The following is a 20,012-nucleotide window of genomic DNA, read 5'->3' as shown; positions in this document are numbered from 1 at the left end:
TCATTGCCATATTTTTTTATTTCCATAACAAACCAGTGAATAGTTCCTTAGGTTCAGTTTTGTGAATAATGCACAAGGCGTTCTGCGTAAAACTGAAAGATTGTAGTGCTCTATTACCTATTCACTATTCGGGTAGCCAAATAAACGATACTCCCATTAGCACTGTGAGAGCACATAAATTTGCAGTGAAGAGGTCGTAGTGGCTCAGCCTCTGTGCCAAATGTAAAATTGTTCCAAAAGAAAACATGCATACTGGTGAATTGGGTATGCATTCACATCTACTATTCAAATCCACACATCACAAGTAATCTTTCATTCCTTGGCACATTTCTCACCATTGTACAGACTTTGTTTCAGCGCTGTGTGTGTGCAGTAATATAACTTGGTAAATCAAAGCTGTGGTTATTCAGTACACTGAAAGCAACATTGCATGTGGGTTAGATAATATAATGCTCCTACATATGGGTCAGCTTAGTATTATCAGCCGCTTTGTTTACTAGTTCACTGTTACGCCTGAACTATACGATGCCACTGGACAATGCTGTATCCCTGCAGGCACGCTAGAACAGCTTGGCTATGCACAAACAACCCTTTACATCGCACTCAAATTAAGGTGGTGTAGATTTGCTGTCACAATGTGCTTGTAAGCATAACTGCCGAGCATTCCAAAAAGTGTTTGACATGCAAGAGTGGATGCTCAGGTTTGCAGGTGTGACGTTTTACATCTACAGTGCAAGGACACACCGATGAACAGGGAGGATACCACACAAATCCTCGTGTTGTGACCTCGCAGTCACAATGCAAGTAGTTTTCTGTGGTTTTTAGCTATAAATATGTGAAGCAATCTGTAACTTCAAAACTATATTAAGTAAACTGAGACACCATGAAAAGCAACATAACACTAAGGTGCACACATTTTTTTGTGACATCAGCTCCTTTTGGTGCAGGTCAAATATGTAAACACGCTATTTGTAGGAAGTAGGAAGCCTATCCAATATAAACAAGAAACTTGCAGGCGAGGTAATCACGACAAACCAGCTGAGACGTTGGTACTATTCTACTTGTTTTCGTTTGTGATAGCACAATTGTTCCCACTTGTGCTGCTGGATGGTTGTGACTGATATGCTCGCGAAGGTTTGGGTCATTCACATTTCAAGGGATGAGTAACTGTTACATACGTGAATCATCTTCCTCTGCCTATATCAATGACTTAACTATATGTGGCAGGTTTAGCTGTGTGATTATTGGTGTAGCTGAAGTGATGTATCACACATAGTTTCCGCGTACTACCCAATTGGCGAAAAGCATGCAGGAATTGGTCTTTGAGCTATTGGTTCAGTGGTGGCTTTCCACTAAACCGACTGTTGAATAGGCAGATTTCACTTCATCAAAAGGCCCATGTGAAAAATAGCCTAGAACTCATGATGCCAAATACTGTCACCATGTTTGACTAAAGAACAACACGTTACAGAACAATGAGCAGTGGAATTAATCTCACTAGTATACAAAGAATTGCAGCTGCATTCAGTATTTCACTGCTGGTATACTAAACACAAACCTTTATATGAGTTGTTTGGATGGCATAATCAACACGATCCCTCTAATGAGCTGTGGCAAAAGCTAACTAAAAAGCTGCTATCCCAGGTACTGCATTGGCCCAAAATATGGATTCTCACATGCAGTGAATACAGTTCTTAAATTGGTTTACATACAGGTATGAAATGTAACTGTACCATGTGATAAAATTTCAATGAGATCAGCTGAATACCACATAGAACATCTTTAATGGGTATAGTTGGTGCAACGTGCCTTGATATTAGAAGTTGTGCTGTTTTATTCACACACACATGCACATACATGCAAGGTACACATACATTTGTGTTCACGTGTTACTGTGTGCATCAAATGAACAGCACCACTTATACTACAAGCCATAAAGATAAATAATTTTTTCATGCCAGTCTAATTTCTATTAGCTACGCAGTGATTTTTTTCTCACATGCAGCAACTCAACTCCGTGCATAAGTTAAGCCATGGGTGTCATGCCCAGAATATCATAAAATAATGAAGTGACCATGTGTACGGGCCTAAAATTGATGGTTTGGCAATATCTTGTCTTGCTGGCCAGTAAATTTCTGTCAAAAAAGAACATTTCAGCACACGGACAAAGCAGTGTGGCTAACATAATATAGGGAGCAGACACTCTGCCTGCAGAGTCACTTGAAAATTCTGCCAGCACTTCGTGCTCATTGGCTGGCTTCGGTCACATAACTAATGCTTACATAAGCGTGAAAATTCGTGTTCAGGATAAACTCATAGCAGCCAATAGGCACGTTTTAATTTTGATAGCAGCTGACTTCTCAGGGACAACGAACTGTGGCCATGAACATGCTAAAGAATGACAAGAGGCGAGGTGCCCCTTTCTATAGTCTGGCAGCGCAGCTGAAAACAGTTCAGTTAATGAGTGGAACCGTGGCCTATTCAAAATAAAGATCAGTCAGATAGCCACTTATAGCGTCCATCCCACACCCATGAATGATAGGTAGCAGTAAACTTACTGGCAGATGAAAGTGCACTAGAAAAACATTTAATGGACATACTTTACAGGCCCAAGTCAGTTTAATGCACATTATTTGCTAATGACTGTTGGCAGAATGAAAACGAGAAAAGAAAATAAAGCACTTATCAGGCATATAATGCTGGTACTTGTGCTATTGTTCGCTTTAAACTGAAGGCTCATGACAAAACAGGCGACACAAACCGGATAATCAAATAGGGTGGATAAACAAAGTAACCACGAACTTTCGCTTACCCAATTCTGCCTGCATTAGTAACGTGACCATGGCTGGCCAATGAGAAAGAAAGCACTCTGGGCAAAATTTCTTTCACGCAGTTCTGCTGGCTGCTAGCAGAATATTATATAACACCATACCTGTGACACTTACTTACTTGTTACTACTCGTCCTACGTGTTCATTTTTACATTCATATTGCTTTTTGTCAGCAAATGTAAAATTTTTAGTTAATAAGAAGGTAGTTTCCAGCTCTTACCTATAACATATTCATCTACCACGCCACTGGTGTCTTCACAAACAGACTCTGTGCTTAGTCACTAGTCAAAAACAACCAGCTCAGATTTTTGGCTACGTAAGCCGCTTGCATCACAAAATATAAAGCAATTTACTTCATCAAATCTAGAAATTCTTGATCTTCACACTAGTGTCCACATTATGAAAATCAAGGCTGCCAGAAATTTGCATTTATGACATTAGTGCTTCCAGGCGCGTCCACATTTCACGACAGCGCTGAACGTCTTGACGTATGCAATTATGATGTTCCCTAATTTCCCCCCACCGATAGAAGCATCTTCAACCATGCAGTAACTACTTTTGAAACAAACGACAGATGTACGAAGCAGAAAAGGCCGGTGTGATAGGGCTTATCTGTAAGGGTACTAAATATGAAAACGCGATCGGCAACACTTCTGCACAGTTCACTTCTGAGCAAACGAACATCGCGTAGTACGACCACTTCTACACCCAGTAACGCTGCAACACATCGCACATATATATCACGATTTGTAGCTCGCAAACGCACTTCATAACAGCAAGAGCACAGCTCGAACGTCGCGGTCACCACGGCGCATCGCAGCCGGCAAAACGGCTCACACGCAGTATAGCACACGTAGAATGGCAGCGATAATGAGGCGATAAAAACTTATCGCTACTGATCGTATCATTACTTCTGAAAGTTGCGAAGGGCTGGCGTTCACCACTCCGCGGCAACGATCCGCATACACAGAGCAGAAACCAAACGTGTACGCTGGGTGCGCCAATCGGACGCTACTTATTTCGCTACGCCTTGAACGTGTGTGCTGCTCAGAATGCACGTGTATGTGATGGAGTTCTCGTCTGCGACGCACACGCGAAGCATGGCACAAGAAATCACGAAGTCGACGGCTTCAAATATTTCTTCCGACGCTCTCGTAAACACAACACACACTTCCTGCTGTCCGTCTGTTTCTGTTGGCGATCGCACGCACTGATGAGGTCTGAAAGGGTACACCGGCTTGCTGCTTTCGATGACTATCTCCGTGGGTGCCAGATAACTCTAGTAAAAATCACAAAAAGGAGAAAAAAGAGACTGTTTCTGACGCGGCTGTAGCCTAGGCCTTGCGTCCCCGCTTCGCTTCGCTTCGAGCACGCGCCATGTTTGCTGTGACGACAGCCGAAGCATCCGGCTCGGACCAGCCAATGAGAGACGTGCCGGCGTGCGGAGGGGAAAGTTGCGTCCGCTCCTCGCTCACCAGTAGAGAGCAATCCGCACGCGGCCGGACGCGGGCGGAACGGACGGGCGGATCGACCATGCACGGGCCCTAAGCAATTACGGCCGGCGATGACGGGGCAAGTGCGGCTATAGAGCAGCATGACTAGCCTGAGCTCCCATGTTTTCGGCAGCGTGTGGGCAGCATATTGTAATGACGTGACATCAGCGAGGATGCGGAGCAGCAGCACAAATAAATACACTTTATCACTCGTCAAAGAAAACGAACGTCTTCGCCTCCAGTCTTAACCTAAAAACCCGCGCTACTTCAACCTCGTCCTCACTGACACATAGCCGCGGTAATATAGTTGCGCCAAATATAGTTGTCATTTGCTCCCCCTTTAGAAAGGATCATCGTCCCGATGATACAGGCTTGGAAAATAGCGGTAAAATAACTGCGCAATCTTGTCAGTCTTCATAGCAGGGCTTCATTCGAAGCACATGAAGGACTTCGGGTAAATGCCGACGGCGCTTTGAAAAGTGAAAGATGTCTGAAACGACTTCGTAGATGAAGTCGCTGATGCGTCGGATTACTATGTAGGGCCCGAAGTATTTGCGCAGGAGCTTTTCAGAGAGCCCACGCTGAAGAGTAGATGTCCAGACCTACACTTTGTCGCCGATGGGTTATGTTACGGGTCTGTGCCGAAGATTGTAGCATCTAGCGTCACAGTCCTGTTGTTCGTGGATTCGCCGAGGCTCAAGCTGGCTAGCTACCCCTGCTCGTTGTGTGGCACAACTATATTGCCGCGGTATATGTCAGTGGGAACGAGGTGAAGTAGCGTGGGTTTTTAGGTCAAGCCTGGAGACGAAGAAGAGGTTCTTGGTTTTCTTTGACGAGTGATGAAGGGTGCTTGTTGGTGGTGGCGCTCCGCATCCTCGTCGATCCCACGTCGTTGCGCTGGCGGAGGTGCTGGATATTAAATGGGGCGATAGTTCTATTTGTGGCAAGCTCGGTAGACGTCTCCAGCTTCGCCACTGGGGTAGCACACTGGTTGACGGTGCGCCAAAAATCGGTTTTCCGAAGCTGATAGTTCGCCGGTAACTCTCCGTGGAGATTGGCGGGTGAATGTTGAAGATACAGCATTGTTTGCGCTGTCGTGGTCGGCAGCGTCGGTAGAATCGACGGGGGTGACGATATCGACTCTGTTTGTGGCGTAGGTGATGTTCTAGCTGTGGGTGTCAACGGTGTTCAAGTTTATTGGACGGCGAACACCCTCAGCATCATTAAGGCACCGTGGCATGTTATCACAATCGGGCGATGAAAAAAAACTTTTCCCGGACCACATCAGCTACAAAAGATAACGCTGGCGCCGCTTCCGTAGGCGCAACAACAAATCCGGGCTGCCGAAGTTCTTCTCGCACAACTTCTCGGACAACTTTACGCAGTGGCCTGTCGTTACTCGCAGCCTGTACGGAAGTGTTCGCCGCCGAGTTACTCATGTCATGCTGGCAGTACCGTTGCTGTAGGGCCCGTTCAATGGCTGTAGCCTTCTTTGTCAAGCAGTTGCTCTTTCACTCCCCGCAAGAAATACCACAGCTTTCTTTCCTCGGGCATGGCAGGGTCTACCGTACGGAATAAACGGACCATATCTTCTGAGAATATAGCAAAGCGTTCAGTAGGTTATTGAATGCGGATTTCAAGGAGACCCCGCACATTTTCTCTCCTGTCGATGCTTGTAAAAGCATCCAGCAACTATGCGCAGAAATCATGCGCGGCAAATCTGCTCTCCCGGTTGACGTACTACGTACAAGCATTGTCTTTCATAGAAATAGACCCTCGAGAGTTTGTCCTCCGAGCTGGTCTTATGGTTGTACTCAAAACTGTGCTAGTAATCGTACTCATGCCTCGTATTATGGACGAAATTGAAACTCTATAGTAGGTGATGCTCGTTGCAGTAAGGTAAAGCTATGCTCGGCATTCCAGTGAACAAATCAGGATGTCACTTCAGCAGAGATGGGGGCGAGGCACCTACTCCGGTTCCCACGACAAGCGGACAATTAGCGCAGCGGCGTCTTCGCGCGTGTCGGGTAGGTGCCCTTAGAGCACACATGGCTGGTTGTCGTGCATCTAAATGTCTTTGCACGTGCGAAACAGGAGGAGTCCGACTGGAAGAAAAACCTGAATCCACGTGTGCAAAGAGTGGCGCACGTGCTAAGCAACAGAACTCGCTGCTTAAAGGAGTAACTCATTTTTTTCCGTTTAACGAAAGTTGGGGACATTATAATCGAGGTGAAACACACTGCCAAGTCATAGCTTCTACTAAATGATTAAATAGATTAGCTCTTCTACTGCCCGTTTCGGCGCCTTTTCCCGCGAGGTTACTGTGTCGTGACGTTACGACGCCTAATGTGGCCACGTGGCAGCAGGACATCGCGACCGGTTGGCATCCTACTCGATCGGTCGCCTGCTACATGCTGCCGCTCGTTGTGAGGCCTGGGGTAGCAGGCGACCGAGATAGCTGGATGCGAGTGTCAACGCGTCGCGATGTCTTGCTCCCACGTGGCCGCATTTGGCGTCATGACGTCACGACACAGTAACCTCCCGGGAAACGACGCCGAAACGGGCAGGAGAAGAGCTACTATATTAAATCATTTAGGGTGCGCTATGACTTGGCAATTTTTCTTATTGTATAGAAATTTGACTTTTACTGCATGCAAAGAAAGGGAGTAGTTAATTATTGTAATGCTATCGATAATGTCATTATTTCATTTACCGAGTTTGCATCACCAACTACCTTTCATTACTATAACTAAATGACTCAATAATGTGTCAGTATTGGACTAGCTGTCCTCGCGCTCAAGCTCAAAGTGACGTCATTAAATACCAGGGCGTACTTTCTTCAGAAAAAAAAACATAAATAAAGTGAGCCCGAGGAAACAGCTGCATGGAGTTTTTTTTAAAGAGTACTACGTTTTGAAGTAGTCGTTACGTCCGAAATATGTGTAAAAAACATAGTTTGTCATAACCAAAGCATTGTTTACAGTTAAAAATTGCGACCACGGGCAGCAATAAGAATGAGGACCCGGGTGGTCCCCATGTCATTGAGGTATGAGTGCCCTACAAGAGCCGAAAAATACAGTTGATCTGAACAATACAGCTGTGATATCATGACCATCCGTCCACTAAGAGCCGAGTTCGTTGAAAGGTTGGTTAATGCTACTGGGGATATCAACTATATCTGCTTGTGGATTGCTGGAATTTTAAAATAAGTAAGCATTTTCGCGCTTACCCGACGAGAAAACCGTCAGGCACGTAAGACAAAAGTGTGGGCCGATCCCGGAAATAGTGCAATACCGGGACGACCAGCGGCGGAGGTGAAGCAGGCTTTAAACACTCATCAAAGTGAAGTGAAAAGCGCATACATTCTTTGGAATCACGCGTACCATATAGACAGAGCCCGCAGCAGCGAGCGGCTTTACTTCGTACTGCCTGTCGCTCCCAGGCGCACGAAGCGGCGAGAACACAGCGCGCGAAATTTTGAGCAGTCAGCACTCTCTCTGCATCGCAGATCGCGTTAAAGATGTGGTCCGCGCTGCGCGTAATGGTTCGACGCAGATGCATAAGGCGCTAAAGAGCAATATCAACTTATTATTACTCGCACGTAATCAGCGCACCCGGAGCGCCCACCCGAGCAGTGCGTGTTGCCATAGCGCTGTCGTTTATACTGGTCGTGCAAAGTTTTGTAACATTGATAACGGCACCGCGCTTCATGGAGATGAGAAACACAAGTGGTACAATGCTTACGCACACTTCGACAACTCCGAGAGGAGTTTCTGGGTGATTTTCTTCTTGCTATAAGAACTGTCCTGCCACTCTATTTCCCTCCCCTCCTTGTATCGCGCAACGCTTTCCTGGTGTCGTGACGATATTCGTAAAAAATGCTCAGCTGCATATGCACAGTATCCTCTGTAGTTACTTCTGTCATTGATCTGTACATGACGTTTCGGTCGCAGGTGAAGCAACAGAGCGAGCGGTGCCCGTCATAACAGCTGAGCAAGGCACTTCCCCTGACGGTGAGTTCAAAGTATTCAGACGCACTTAATGAACAGCCAACGCGAGTGCCACTGACGAATTTCTCGTGCACGTAAATATCAGCAATCCTGTTCAGCCCCATTCCCTTGTGTTCGTCTTCGTCCGAGTTGTGTCCTCGCGCTGGCTCGGGGCGGATGAAAGTATATAGGAGGCTATGGATGTTTGACCTGTGAGCACCTGTACTGTGGATTCCACCCATGCCCAGGGACCATCGAAGGACCCTGTGGTTTCCCTTTATTTTAATAAATCTCTCTCTCTCTCTCTCTCGCTGATTCTTAGGTGCTTTCACGTTTCTCAGCACGTCCGAGTGGCACCGTTCTCAAATTTTGCCTTTAAAAAAATTGCTTTAGCTCGCTAGTTTCCGTTTCCTTCGTAGCTTGTTCACTCTCTTTCGCAAATGGTGCAATACGAAAACGATTCCCTAACATTGCCGACAAAGCGCGCAAAGTGACCATGCGTGTGACGTCTGCACCACGAGCTGAGCAGATAGTCATACGTTGGCTTCATCTGGCAGTTCTCGCGCGCAGACTTTCGCCTATGTACAAGCTTAGAAAATCGCCAATTGTGAACCTGTAAAACAAGCTTCATGTTTGTGAACAAGAAACTATTGATGTCCCTCTCGAAACTCCTGCTTATGCTCTTATCGCGGTAATCTTGTTCAGGTTTACATTCTAAAACTTAAAGAAAACGCTAGTCTTGTCTCTTAGCACAACGCTAACACCTGCGGCTGCATTTTGTTTGTCTCCTTCCATCCCCTGTACATGTAGCTTCGGTCACTGTAAAACGTGCATATTTATGCGTGGCGTGCTTTCTAAATTAGCCGGTGCTGATAAACTTCCCTTGCAAATTTTACTCCCATAAGTGTAACTATCATAAGCAAGAGAAAATAAAATAATGGAAAGCACGTTGGCTGATGTCTTTATGTCTGAGAATGGATTAATTACCGAAGACATTGCGTTGCATTTTTGTAGTCTTGTCATCTCTTCTACTATGACTGTTGTTAACCCACCTGTCGTGTGAAATTTTTCTCTCGAAAGTCTTCAGTAACAATCTCCGTAAGTGCGTAGGTCAACCGAAGTACCCAAGAAAATAATCTTTGCGGACATTTGCACAACAATATTCCTTGCCGATATGAATCTATAGAGATCCACGAAGTGTGGTAGTTCAATGATCCCGCTAAATGAAATACTGAAATAAATCCTCCGCCAATGAATGCAACTTTACTAAGTTCCATGAAGCTAAGCGAGTGCAACAGAAGATAGAAGCGGCTGGGGCTTTTTTAGGTGCTTTCTTGCTTTTTGAAGTTTTGTCAATAGAAGCCGGCAATAGCCGTGTAAATGACTTCGCAGGTGCCACGACCTTCACGGCTTCCTAAATCTACCCTGCAAGGTCTATTATCACTCATTACGTGATTGTGAGGCATCGCTTTGTCACGGTGCTGAGCCTTGTTCTGCCTTGAGTGAACGCGAATCTCACTGACATGATGCTTTAACAAAGTTGCCAAATTAGATGTTTCAAAGCTAGCTGAAAATTTCAGAAGGAGGCTCATAAAAATTTCATCAGGCTAATTATCGTGCGTGGCTTTCTGCCGTGTATGTCAAGCCGACAATGGCGGCTGATCGCCCGCGATGTCGCCTGCATTTGCCCTCGTGAGTTTGCTGCGCGGTGCGCCGAAAGACGGGCGCCACCGTGTAATGTGGTTGGCGCGCACACATGTGTTTTTACCATGGGGATGTCAATACTTAAAACATGCGGTGTAATGACGTTTTGCCGCAGTAGGAAATAATGGCAGACAGCTCTTTATTTCCCTCGCGTGTTAAGATCACCCTCAACGCAGCACATCATCCGAGGCAAGTTCCTAGTCATTCTTTCCTCATGGTATGTTCGGAGATCGCCACGTATCTGCCATTTGTATTTGCAGTATGTGTCTGGTAATGCGTTGTTGTACGTGATTTCTTCAATAGCTTGCACATGCGGTGCCCCTGTCCAGACTAACGCTCAATTAACCTGGAACAGAGAAAGTAGCGTGGTGTGAACGAGTTGCACAAAGACCAGGTTCTGCGCATTTTCTAGAAACACAGCAGACAGCGGCGAGCAAAATCACCGGCGTGCCTCAGTGCCTCTACTTCTAACACCTATAGCTTTCTCGTATATTCCCACACTGTGTGCACACATTGCGCTTCTCTCAACCTCTTTATGAGTGTCGTAATGTGCCGGTAGTAATAATATTGGGCAGTCGAGACGGTGTTACAATGAAAGGGCGCGAGTGCTCAATTGGGCCGTAAGTAACAATGCGAGAGGGCATCTGGCTGAACATTGTAAATGTCACAAATGCCATCCGTATCTTCACGACACCAAGTTTCTGGCATGTTCTGGAGATAAACTAGAAAGGGTAGTTGTAGCGTTTTACATTGCTATGGCCGAGGGCACTTGCATTAGGTGCCCGTCAGTGGCCGAAAAACAGATTGTATTTCTGATGCAATAGAGAGGTCTCGACGTCACGGTTGTAGTATTTGTGTTTTTTCATCTATATAAACCCCGTTTCTTTAAATAAAAATGAGTTGGAAGTTAGCACATGTCCGTCGTACATGTTCTTCTTTTAGTCCGCGTCTTCGTAGCGGTGTTTTTTCTTCAAGTATGCGAACACAGAATTTGCAAAGAGCAGACTGGTGCTGCAATTGTTCAGACACCGTGTGGACGAACCATGCGAAGTTTCGGACTGGCCATCGTATACTGACCCCACGCCCTGTAATGTGGATTGGTTTCTCCTGTTTTGTAAAGTTTAGATCACTAAACCCTAGCGGGCACTGCTCTAGTCAGGGAGGAAATGAGAAAAAAAATACACGCAGCATCTCTGGTGGGAGTTATGTAAATGATTCGTGGGCATTTTCTACTAATCACCTTGTGTTTAGTCGCCTTATGCTGCTGTTTTTGCTATGATTGCGAGAAACACCGCGAAAGGATAGTGAAACGGAGAAGCGTGCTTGCAACACCGAAACGCTAAATGAGACCAGCATGAGATGAATAAGAGCAGGCAAGTAGTAGCAATGTTCACTCGTGCTATATATGACGGTGCGTTTGGATGAAGCCGCTGCGTCGTGGAAGATGAGCACTGGCCGATGCGTGCTGTAGCGCGTGACGTAATTGAACGGCGTCACGTTCGGTAGACCTCGTACACTGACGTGGTCGATGACGCTGCCTCCTCTCGACCAACCGGGACCAAGCGTACTCCGCCGCCGGCTGCGTATGGCGGGGGGCCCCCATCTGGAAAGCGATCTCAAATGGGGACCGCGTGCCGATGGCTTCGTGTGCGCTGTGTTCTCGCCGCTTAGTTCCCGTTGGAGCGTGAGGCTGCACGAAGGTCAACTCCCTCGCTGCTGCGGGCCCTATCTTGAAAACGATCCTCTTACGTGACGGACGGACTGTCGGGTTTCCTCGTTGGATATAGACATCGAGATGCTTGCGCGTTTAAAAGAAGAACTTCAGAAGGGAGCGCACCCAGCGTTAACGAGCCCGGCTCCTCCGGAGCCACTCCCTCCTGATTTCTCTTTTCCCGTTGGCTGGCCAGCGCGTTGCGCACTGGAAATGTTGTCTAGCCGGCGAAACACAGGAAGGTGGTGAGCGCAGGCGACAAGCGTTCACCGAGGGCGTACGGCGCACCGCTTCTCCATCATCTCGATCGATCACGTGCTTGCGCTAGAATTCCCAGCATCCGCTTAAATTCGCCGCCGCGTTTTTTTTTCGGTTTTCTTTTTTCTTTAGATTTGGGCATTGGGCTGCAAATCGTGGTTGTCACCTGGCACTGTCCTGTTTCTTCACTCTGTGGCTGTAGCTTACGGCCTCATGCGGTTGCTTCTTAATACAGGTTATCCCACGTAACTTGAGCCAAAGTTTTATATATGGAAGGCGTTCCGGACACGAGTTGAACCGAATGCATAATGTAGGCACTGGCCTAGCGTTATTCAGGTAATTTCTTTTATTTTCCCCTTAACTAACGGATTAGTTATGTGTAATTACTCAAATTTTTACGTATCCGTTGCAGGCCCCAAGTGTGATATGCAGAGTTGTAGCGCACCTTCAGAAACCTCTAAATAAATTGTTTCTAACACGATATATTTCACGTGGTCCTTTCTTTTGGCCTTCGAAAGAGAGTCCGCGAAATATGAAAAAATACCACGTGACGGGACGCTTGCGCACTGTTATTGTGCTGCATCCAGGAAATGTCACCTGCCACTCCGCGACAGTTTCCAGAGAGACAGCCACGCTTTGACGGCAGTGTCACTCGGGAACAAGGCAGCTCAAGTAATCTCCAGTCGCACTCGCCGTCTCCGCTACGTTATTCTTCGCCCAACCGTGGCAGTTTCGCCGACGTGATAAGAGCCCGCTCTCCAAGCCCATGGCGGGGAAACTGAAATCAGCGACCTCTGGGGGCAAGGTTGCAAGTCGTCGAACCACCGAAAATCCTCCATGATTGAGAAACGAGCAGGGCCACCTTGGAGAAATGGAACGCCGACGAATTTGTGAGTGCCGACCTACTCTTAGCGATTGATGGGCACGACGTGACAGCTTTAGCTGACACTGGCGCAGAATTTTCCAGAATGAGTGAGCAGTTGGTAGACCGGCTTAAGAAAGTCAAAATGCAATGGACGGGTCCTTATATTTGAAATGCCGAGGGCCACACCTAAAGAAAAATGTACTGCATGACTCCAGATAAGAAATACTTCTTGCGGGAGTACGGCGTCGTGGTTAAAATACGGGACAGCGAGATAACCTTGTCAACTAGTATAGACACGAGGCACGACGAAGAGCGCCAACGTACATCGTGGCGTGTCGCCGACGATGTCTGCATACCACCACTATTATGCAGCCTTGTCTCGTTCAGTTGCGGAGAACAGTAGAACAAGGACGGTGTAGCCGAACAATTAACTGCACTTCTGTTCTATTAGGGTGTTGTCATCGCTCGGGGTATCGTCAGCCTAATCGGAGGTCGCATGGAAGTACTACTCGCAAATTTTACCAATGGACGTCGGCACATCAGTAATGGCACTGCTGTGGCACACTTTGACGAAATTGACCTCGTTCAACACTGCTTTGCTGTAGAAGAGGAATCGACCACCGATACGATGCCACATGCACCCGTCGTCGACGTTGACCCAAGGTTAGCGCCGCAACAGAAACAAAGTTTCAGGGAACTGCTTGACGAATTTAAGGACTGCTCCTCTACAACGTCCCGAGTGCGTCAAACACCACTGACGAAACACCGCATCATTACGGAGGAAACAGCAATATGCATCCGACAGAATCCGTATCGCGTGGCTGAGAAAGAGCGTGAAGCAATAGAGCATCAAGTCAAGAAAATGCTAGGAGATGATGTCATCCAGCCTTCAAAAAGCCCTTGGGCATCGCCCGTGGTACTCTTTAAGAAGAAGGATCGTAGCCTGCGGTTTTGTATCGATTATCGCAAGCTCAATCGGGTTACGAAAAAAGATGTGTATGTGCGGATGTGACAGTGGTCTATCAATGGACGATTCCCTCGACAGGCTACAGCATGCACGTTGCTTCTCATTGATGGATCGCGAGAAGACTGTTTTTGTAACGCCTGATGGCCTCTATGAAGTCGAAGTTCTCCCTTTTGGTTTGTGCTCCGCCCCAGACACGTTCAAAAGGCTAATGGATACTGTTCTCTCAGACCTTAAGTGGAAGACTTCCTTAGTCTACCTAGACGATGTCATTGTTTATTCCGCTACATTTGATGAACATCTCAGATGGCTACGGTCAGTTCTTCAAGCCATACGGTCTGCTGGGCTTACCTTAAAACCAGAAAAGTGCCATTTTGGCTATGAAGAACTACAGTTTTTGGGCCACGTTGTAAGTCACACAGGTGCCAGACCTGATCCCTAGAAAATCGCAGCCGTAGCAAAGTTTTCAAGGCCTACAGACATGAAGGGGCAGTCAGACGCTTCCTGGGCCTATGCGCATATTACCGGCGATTTATTGCGGGTTTTGCACGCATCGCCTCACCGCTCACTTGCCTAACTAGAAAAGATGTCACGTTTTTGTGGGGTGAGGAGGAGGAGGCGGCATTTAGCGTGTCGCAGCACCGTCTACAAACTCCGCAAGTTCTTGCCCACTTTGACATGGATGCACCGACAATGATCCACACCGACGCCAGCAACGTGGGTCTAGGCGCCGTCTTTTTTCAGCGGCAAGATGGCGGTGAGCGAGTCATCGCTTACGCGAGTAGAACACTGTCACATGCTGACTCGAACTACTCCGCCACAGAGAAGGGATGCTTGGCTGTAGTATGGGCAATTACCATGTTCCACCCGTACATATACGGCCGCCCATTTCAAGTCATAAGTGACCACCATTCTCTCTGTTGGTTGACCAACATGAAAGATCCATCTGTACGTTTGGCACGCTGGAGCCTACGGCTTTAAGAGTACGACATGACAGTGGTCTGTAAATCGTGACGGCAGCACTTAGACGCTGACTGCCTTTCCAGATCGCCAATGGAGTCGTCAGGCGGAGATGATGACGAACCCGCACGCTTTTTAGGAGTTGTTGATGTGGCCACTCTCTCCCAACAACAGCAAGAGGACCAGGAGCTCACTTCACTAATTGAGTTCCTAGAAAGCCGCACCACAAACAAGCCAGAATTGTTCTCAAGGCACCTGTCATCTTTCTGCATGCGCAACAGTGTTATTTTTAGGAGGAACTTCTCTTCAACAGGGAAGAGATATCTACTAGTCGTCCCTAAAACTCTCCGCAATGAAATCTTGCACGCCTGTCAAGATAAAGCTACCTCAGGCCACCTAGGCTACACAAGAACATTAGCACGGATCAAAGAGAAGTACTACTGGTCACGGCTGGCAGCGCAGGTGAAGCACTACGTTCGAACGTGCCTTGACTGTCAGCGACGAAAAGTGCCACCTACGAAACCTGCCGGAGTACTGCATCCCATTCCAGGGCTGGAAGCGCCGTTTGCAGAAATTGGTACGGACCTTTTGGGCCCATTCCCAATATTTGCAGCCGGAAATAAGTGGATCATAGTTGCGACAGATTACCTCACACGATGTTCTGAAACCAAGGCCCTTCCGAGCAGCACAGCAGCCCAGGCCACACAGTTCTTCATCGAAAACATCGTCCTGAGGCACAGTGCTCCAGCGGTCATCGTGGCCGACAAGGGAACCGTGTGCACGGCTGAACTTTTGCTAACCGTACTGACCCTCATTGGCACCGCCCACAGAAGGACGACAGCCTATCACCCGCAAAGGAATGGACTTACGGAGCGTCTCAACAAGACTCCCGCAGTCATGTTGTGCATATATGTCGATGTGGAACACCAGAATTGGGACCAAATATTACCCTACGTAACGTTTACTTATAATACGGCTCAGCAAGAAACAACAAGAATGACGCCATTCAGTCTCCTCCACGATAGAGAAGTGACTGTAATGCTGGATGCTATGCTTCCTCGTGATTGAAGCGATTCCGAGACTGACGCCGCAGATTTTAGAGAGTGCGCCGAAAAAGCAAGACAGCTCGCGAGCGTTCGCATAACTAGCCAGCAAGACCGTGATGCCCGACGTTACAAACACCATCGATGCTTCGTCTACCAGCGCGGCCAGAGTCGGAGTTTGGGCTCCAGTACGCCGCCGAGGCCTCGCGGAGAAACTTCGGCGTTGATACCGCGGACCATACAAGGTTCTATGATGCCTTAGCGACGTCGACTATGAAGTCGTTCCTGACAGCCCATCCTGCTCGAGGCGCCGTCAGGACCGGCCTGAGACTGTGCACGTGGTGCGCATGAAACCTTATTTTTTTAACGACATGGGCACTCTCTGGTTTGCTGGACACCGGATGCTACCCGCCGAGCATCGGGACGATGCTCCTTCTGAAGGGGGGCAAATGCCCCGACACCATCTGTGCCCAACCACGCTGACGACGAAGACGACGACCTCGCGTGTGCAAGCGAGGTGCTAGAGAAGAAGAAGCCTGAACTGAGTGCTTGTCCTAATTGTCTCGATAAAATACCGCTCTCCTCTCTTGTCTCAAGTGAGCCGCTACAACATATATATTCCGTCCCTAGCCTTTCCACTTCTGAAGCCGCCAAGTTCAACATTCACAAAAATAACCTGTCTGAGACTCCCCTTGAGAGCGTTGATGTCGCGTGCATGCGGCCGCGCGCCCACTTCACCTTTTTTTTTTGTCCTTCAGTGGCACAAACCTCAAGTGACACTCTAGTTTCTTGCGCAGCACTTCCGGTTCTCCTCCTGAGTCGACAGGGGAGGAAATTCAAAATAAACAAGAAAAATAGAAACAAATAGTACAGTGCAAAATTCATGCGTTTCCTTGTAGATATGATATTAGAGCTTTAGTTTAGTTCTAAGTTCAGTTACTGAAATCCCTGGAATAATAAGAATTAGAAATTACTGATTACCGCACAGCAAAGCGCATTATTGTAGACTCGAGGGACCTGCCACGTAAGCACGACTTGGCGAAATTCTAGGAAACCCGGAAGTAGAAAACGGAAGTAATAGCGTCACTAATGACGTCATGGAAAAGAAAGTGGCGGCATATTTAACTCGCTGTTTAATGTGAACCGCTGCCTCCAGGTTAGGTTCGTGCATAGGGTCCGCCTAAAGTTAACCTAACGAACGCCAACGTCGAGGCGCGCGTGGCATTGCAAGTCAAAGATTCGGGACGCCTGCCATACTCCTATTATTTGGCAGCACAACTACGAAACGCGGAAAAAAGATAACAAAAGTGCATTGCTCTGAAAAATACCGTATATTATGTTTTTGAATGCGAAGAACAATCTTGAATTATAACATACGCCTTGAGACAACTAATTGTTATTTTAACTATAATTAACTTGAGCATTTCCGTAAGTCTTCGTAACAGGAAAAAACATTTCACTTCACGGAAAGCGATTGCAAGCAGAACGTTGGTGGTCACGTCTTCGTATCTCCCACCTTGGTTTTTTTCTTTTCTTTTCTTTTTCAATTTCTTCACCGTCTATGTGGTGCAAGAGCGGCACCCAATGTTGAGATCAATATGCTTAAGGGAACAAAATCAGTTTTGCAAGAGAAACTATGTTTCAGCTCGTAAACAACTTGCGGAACATATAATGCAGAAGTTTTTACAATTTATCGAACTTTCTTTGCCAGGCTGGGCGTATAGGCGCATTGCATAATACGTCGTCAGCCTCACTGTATCGGTACTTGCAGTGTCCAACGCGCACCACTTGCTGGTAGAAGAGCCAGTTAGTAAATTAGCGGTGACAGTAAGAGCATACTTCCAGCTCTTATATGTATGCAAATTGCGTGTTTCTTGTTGATGATGCATGCGGGCGCCCCGACGAAGACGACGAACGCTCTCTGGCTCTCGAGCTGTCGGCTGAACTGCCCAGCGCTGCAGTTATCCTTTGTAAACAGACTTCAGTTCTTAATCCTTCCTGACATGGTAAGCGTTGGTAACTATTGGCTGGCACACGCTCGAGCGGACGAGGCCACACACGATGTCGAGAATGCGTCATGTGAGCACCAACAGACGAGCCGTGCCGTGCCTTGGAGGTCAGTACTCGCCATCAGTGAGCGTCTTATACCCATGTCATACGGACGCGGCTAATGTCCCTTTAACTCCCTTCAACCAAGGACGTCTTTTTCTCGAGGGAGGTGCGCGCCGTGTAACACGGCAGTCCTTTGGCAAAGGAAGTTTAAGGAAGTTCCTATCGAATGGAGATGAAAGATCTCCCTTGCAGAATGAAGGGAGTACTCTTGTTCCCAGCGTGCTTGAATTTCGAGTCAAGAAATCACCTTCATTTTTATTTCACTTTTACCAGCAATTATAACTGCTTTTATTGCATATGATGAGCACTAACAAAGATATTTGTGTTGAGCAGCTACATTGGACTTTCGAACCGGGCGTTCTCGGAATGGCTGGTGCATTTGCCCTGACTGCGCCAATTTTTGTTGTTTTGGTCAACGCGATCGCACGTCTATAAGTGACATTTTTAAAATGCAATGCATAAATAGTTGTATTTTGTAAGAAAAGACAAGTAACCAAAACTTTTTAGCGATATATAACGTGTTTCTTTCCTTACTGCGTAAGAGGTGAGCAGCGCTTAATGGGCCCCCAGCGGCAGCTTTCAAAAGCTCGCTTATAGGCCGTGTGACACGGAGCTAACTCCTTTGAGGTGAAACTTCCTTGCGGTCCTTTAAGGGAAGGAAGTTTGAAGGAGATTCTAGTTGCCCGTGTGACACGCGTATTATGTGTTCATTTCTTTCTACTCAGGCCCTCATCTTTGAATTCGCGCTCGTTAATATTAATCAGCGTGCTCCGAACTAATTAGCTCTGCAACACTTATTGCAATGTTCCTTGGCCCCAATCCATGCCTGAAAGAAAACCATTTCAGTTAGCCTAGGCTTCGTACGTATGCCTAAATTTTCTTAACTAGCTCATGTCAACTGAAAACAAGTGAGTAGTTTTTCTGGACAGGGACTGGACAATCCTCAATACAGTTCCTTCTAGTTACTCGTCGCGGTTGTTGCTTAGTATTGGTAAGAAGCAATAGACTCATGCATGATGACATTGTTTTCTATATAACTTGCAAGAAGCAGTAAATTCAAAATTCATTGGGTACCAAGTAGATATCGGTGGCTCAACAAATGATTTGACGGTTCCTCGGCCAAGGATAGAAGTGGGGAAAAGAGGTAAGGGCGACACTAAACGTTGAGTATAATAACAAAACTTCCGTTGAATAAAACAGCGACTAAGTAAACGTTAGATCATAATCATTTTCAATGAGTGCCCGTATTTTTCTCACTCATTGACAAATACAGCTTTTTACGACGTTTTTCCGAGTACTGACGCCATATATGTGTGATTGCTTCAAAAAATATACATATAACTTTTCTTTTTCTGTCTTTTTCGTTTTTGTGCAGAGCGAAGTTGGTTTCAATGGATTTGAATTGTCGCTGCGCAAAACCACGCTTACCTTTCCCGTTCACTCGAAGCGGTAAATTGCTGCTGAGGCCGGGAAGGTGCACCTTCCTGCTAGAACGTACCGGGCGCCCTGTGTGCGAGAAAATTGGACCGCGTAAGAGAGAGAGCGAGACGCCCTCATTTGGAGGTGCCCTCATCTTTCTCTGGGGAATTGTCTCTCTGCGCGTTACCGGTGTGGCGCGCAGCTCTGTCCGCATCTGAAGAGCAGCCTATTTGCGCTGCGTTTATTACACGTCGTGCTTTCACACGTGCGCTTCTAACCTTCTCGTAATTGGCTCATGATTTCTCACTTCCTTGTTTTTGTTCAAGTCGGGTGTCGTGCTTGCTGTGTGTGCGCCCACGTTCATAGCGGCACAGGCGTTGGTTTAGAATATTTCAAATCCACCTGAAGTAAGCCTGCTCGCTTATAGTGCAAACTCGTCAGGCACAGTCAAGCTCGTATGTTATGGACAGCGTTCATATTGAAGTCGGTGAAGTTCGAAGGCGTGGCAGACCGCTGCTAAGAAAGCCTGCTGTGGTAGATTGGTGACGAAAGGTGTTGACGGACACAACATACTGCGGCCAACGAGGCCACGGAGGCACACTTCGGGGAGACTCGGGCTTAGGATTCGGTATTGCAATTGCCACGCGAGGTGCTTTATTCTAGC

At 47.1% G+C, this 20,012-nt stretch overlaps 1 protein-coding gene across 1 annotated transcript in view; it reads left to right on the top strand.

The window, feature by feature from the left end:
* The window catches only part of LOC142575051 (uncharacterized), a 189,469-nt gene that overhangs the window by 97,982 nt on the left and 71,475 nt on the right, over window positions 1-20,012 (top strand). Inside the window, exon 4 of the mRNA XM_075684017.1 lies at window positions 8,277-8,336. Coding sequence (XP_075540132.1) covers window positions 8,277-8,336 — 60 coding nt within the window. The remainder of the gene's footprint in view (window positions 1-8,276; window positions 8,337-20,012) is intronic.

The sequence above is a fragment of the Dermacentor variabilis genome, chromosome 3 (assembly GCF_050947875.1).
Source record: "Dermacentor variabilis isolate Ectoservices chromosome 3, ASM5094787v1, whole genome shotgun sequence".
NCBI lineage: Eukaryota > Metazoa > Arthropoda > Arachnida > Ixodida > Ixodidae > Dermacentor > Dermacentor variabilis.
This window is presented reverse-complemented; position numbering and strand designations above follow the sequence as displayed.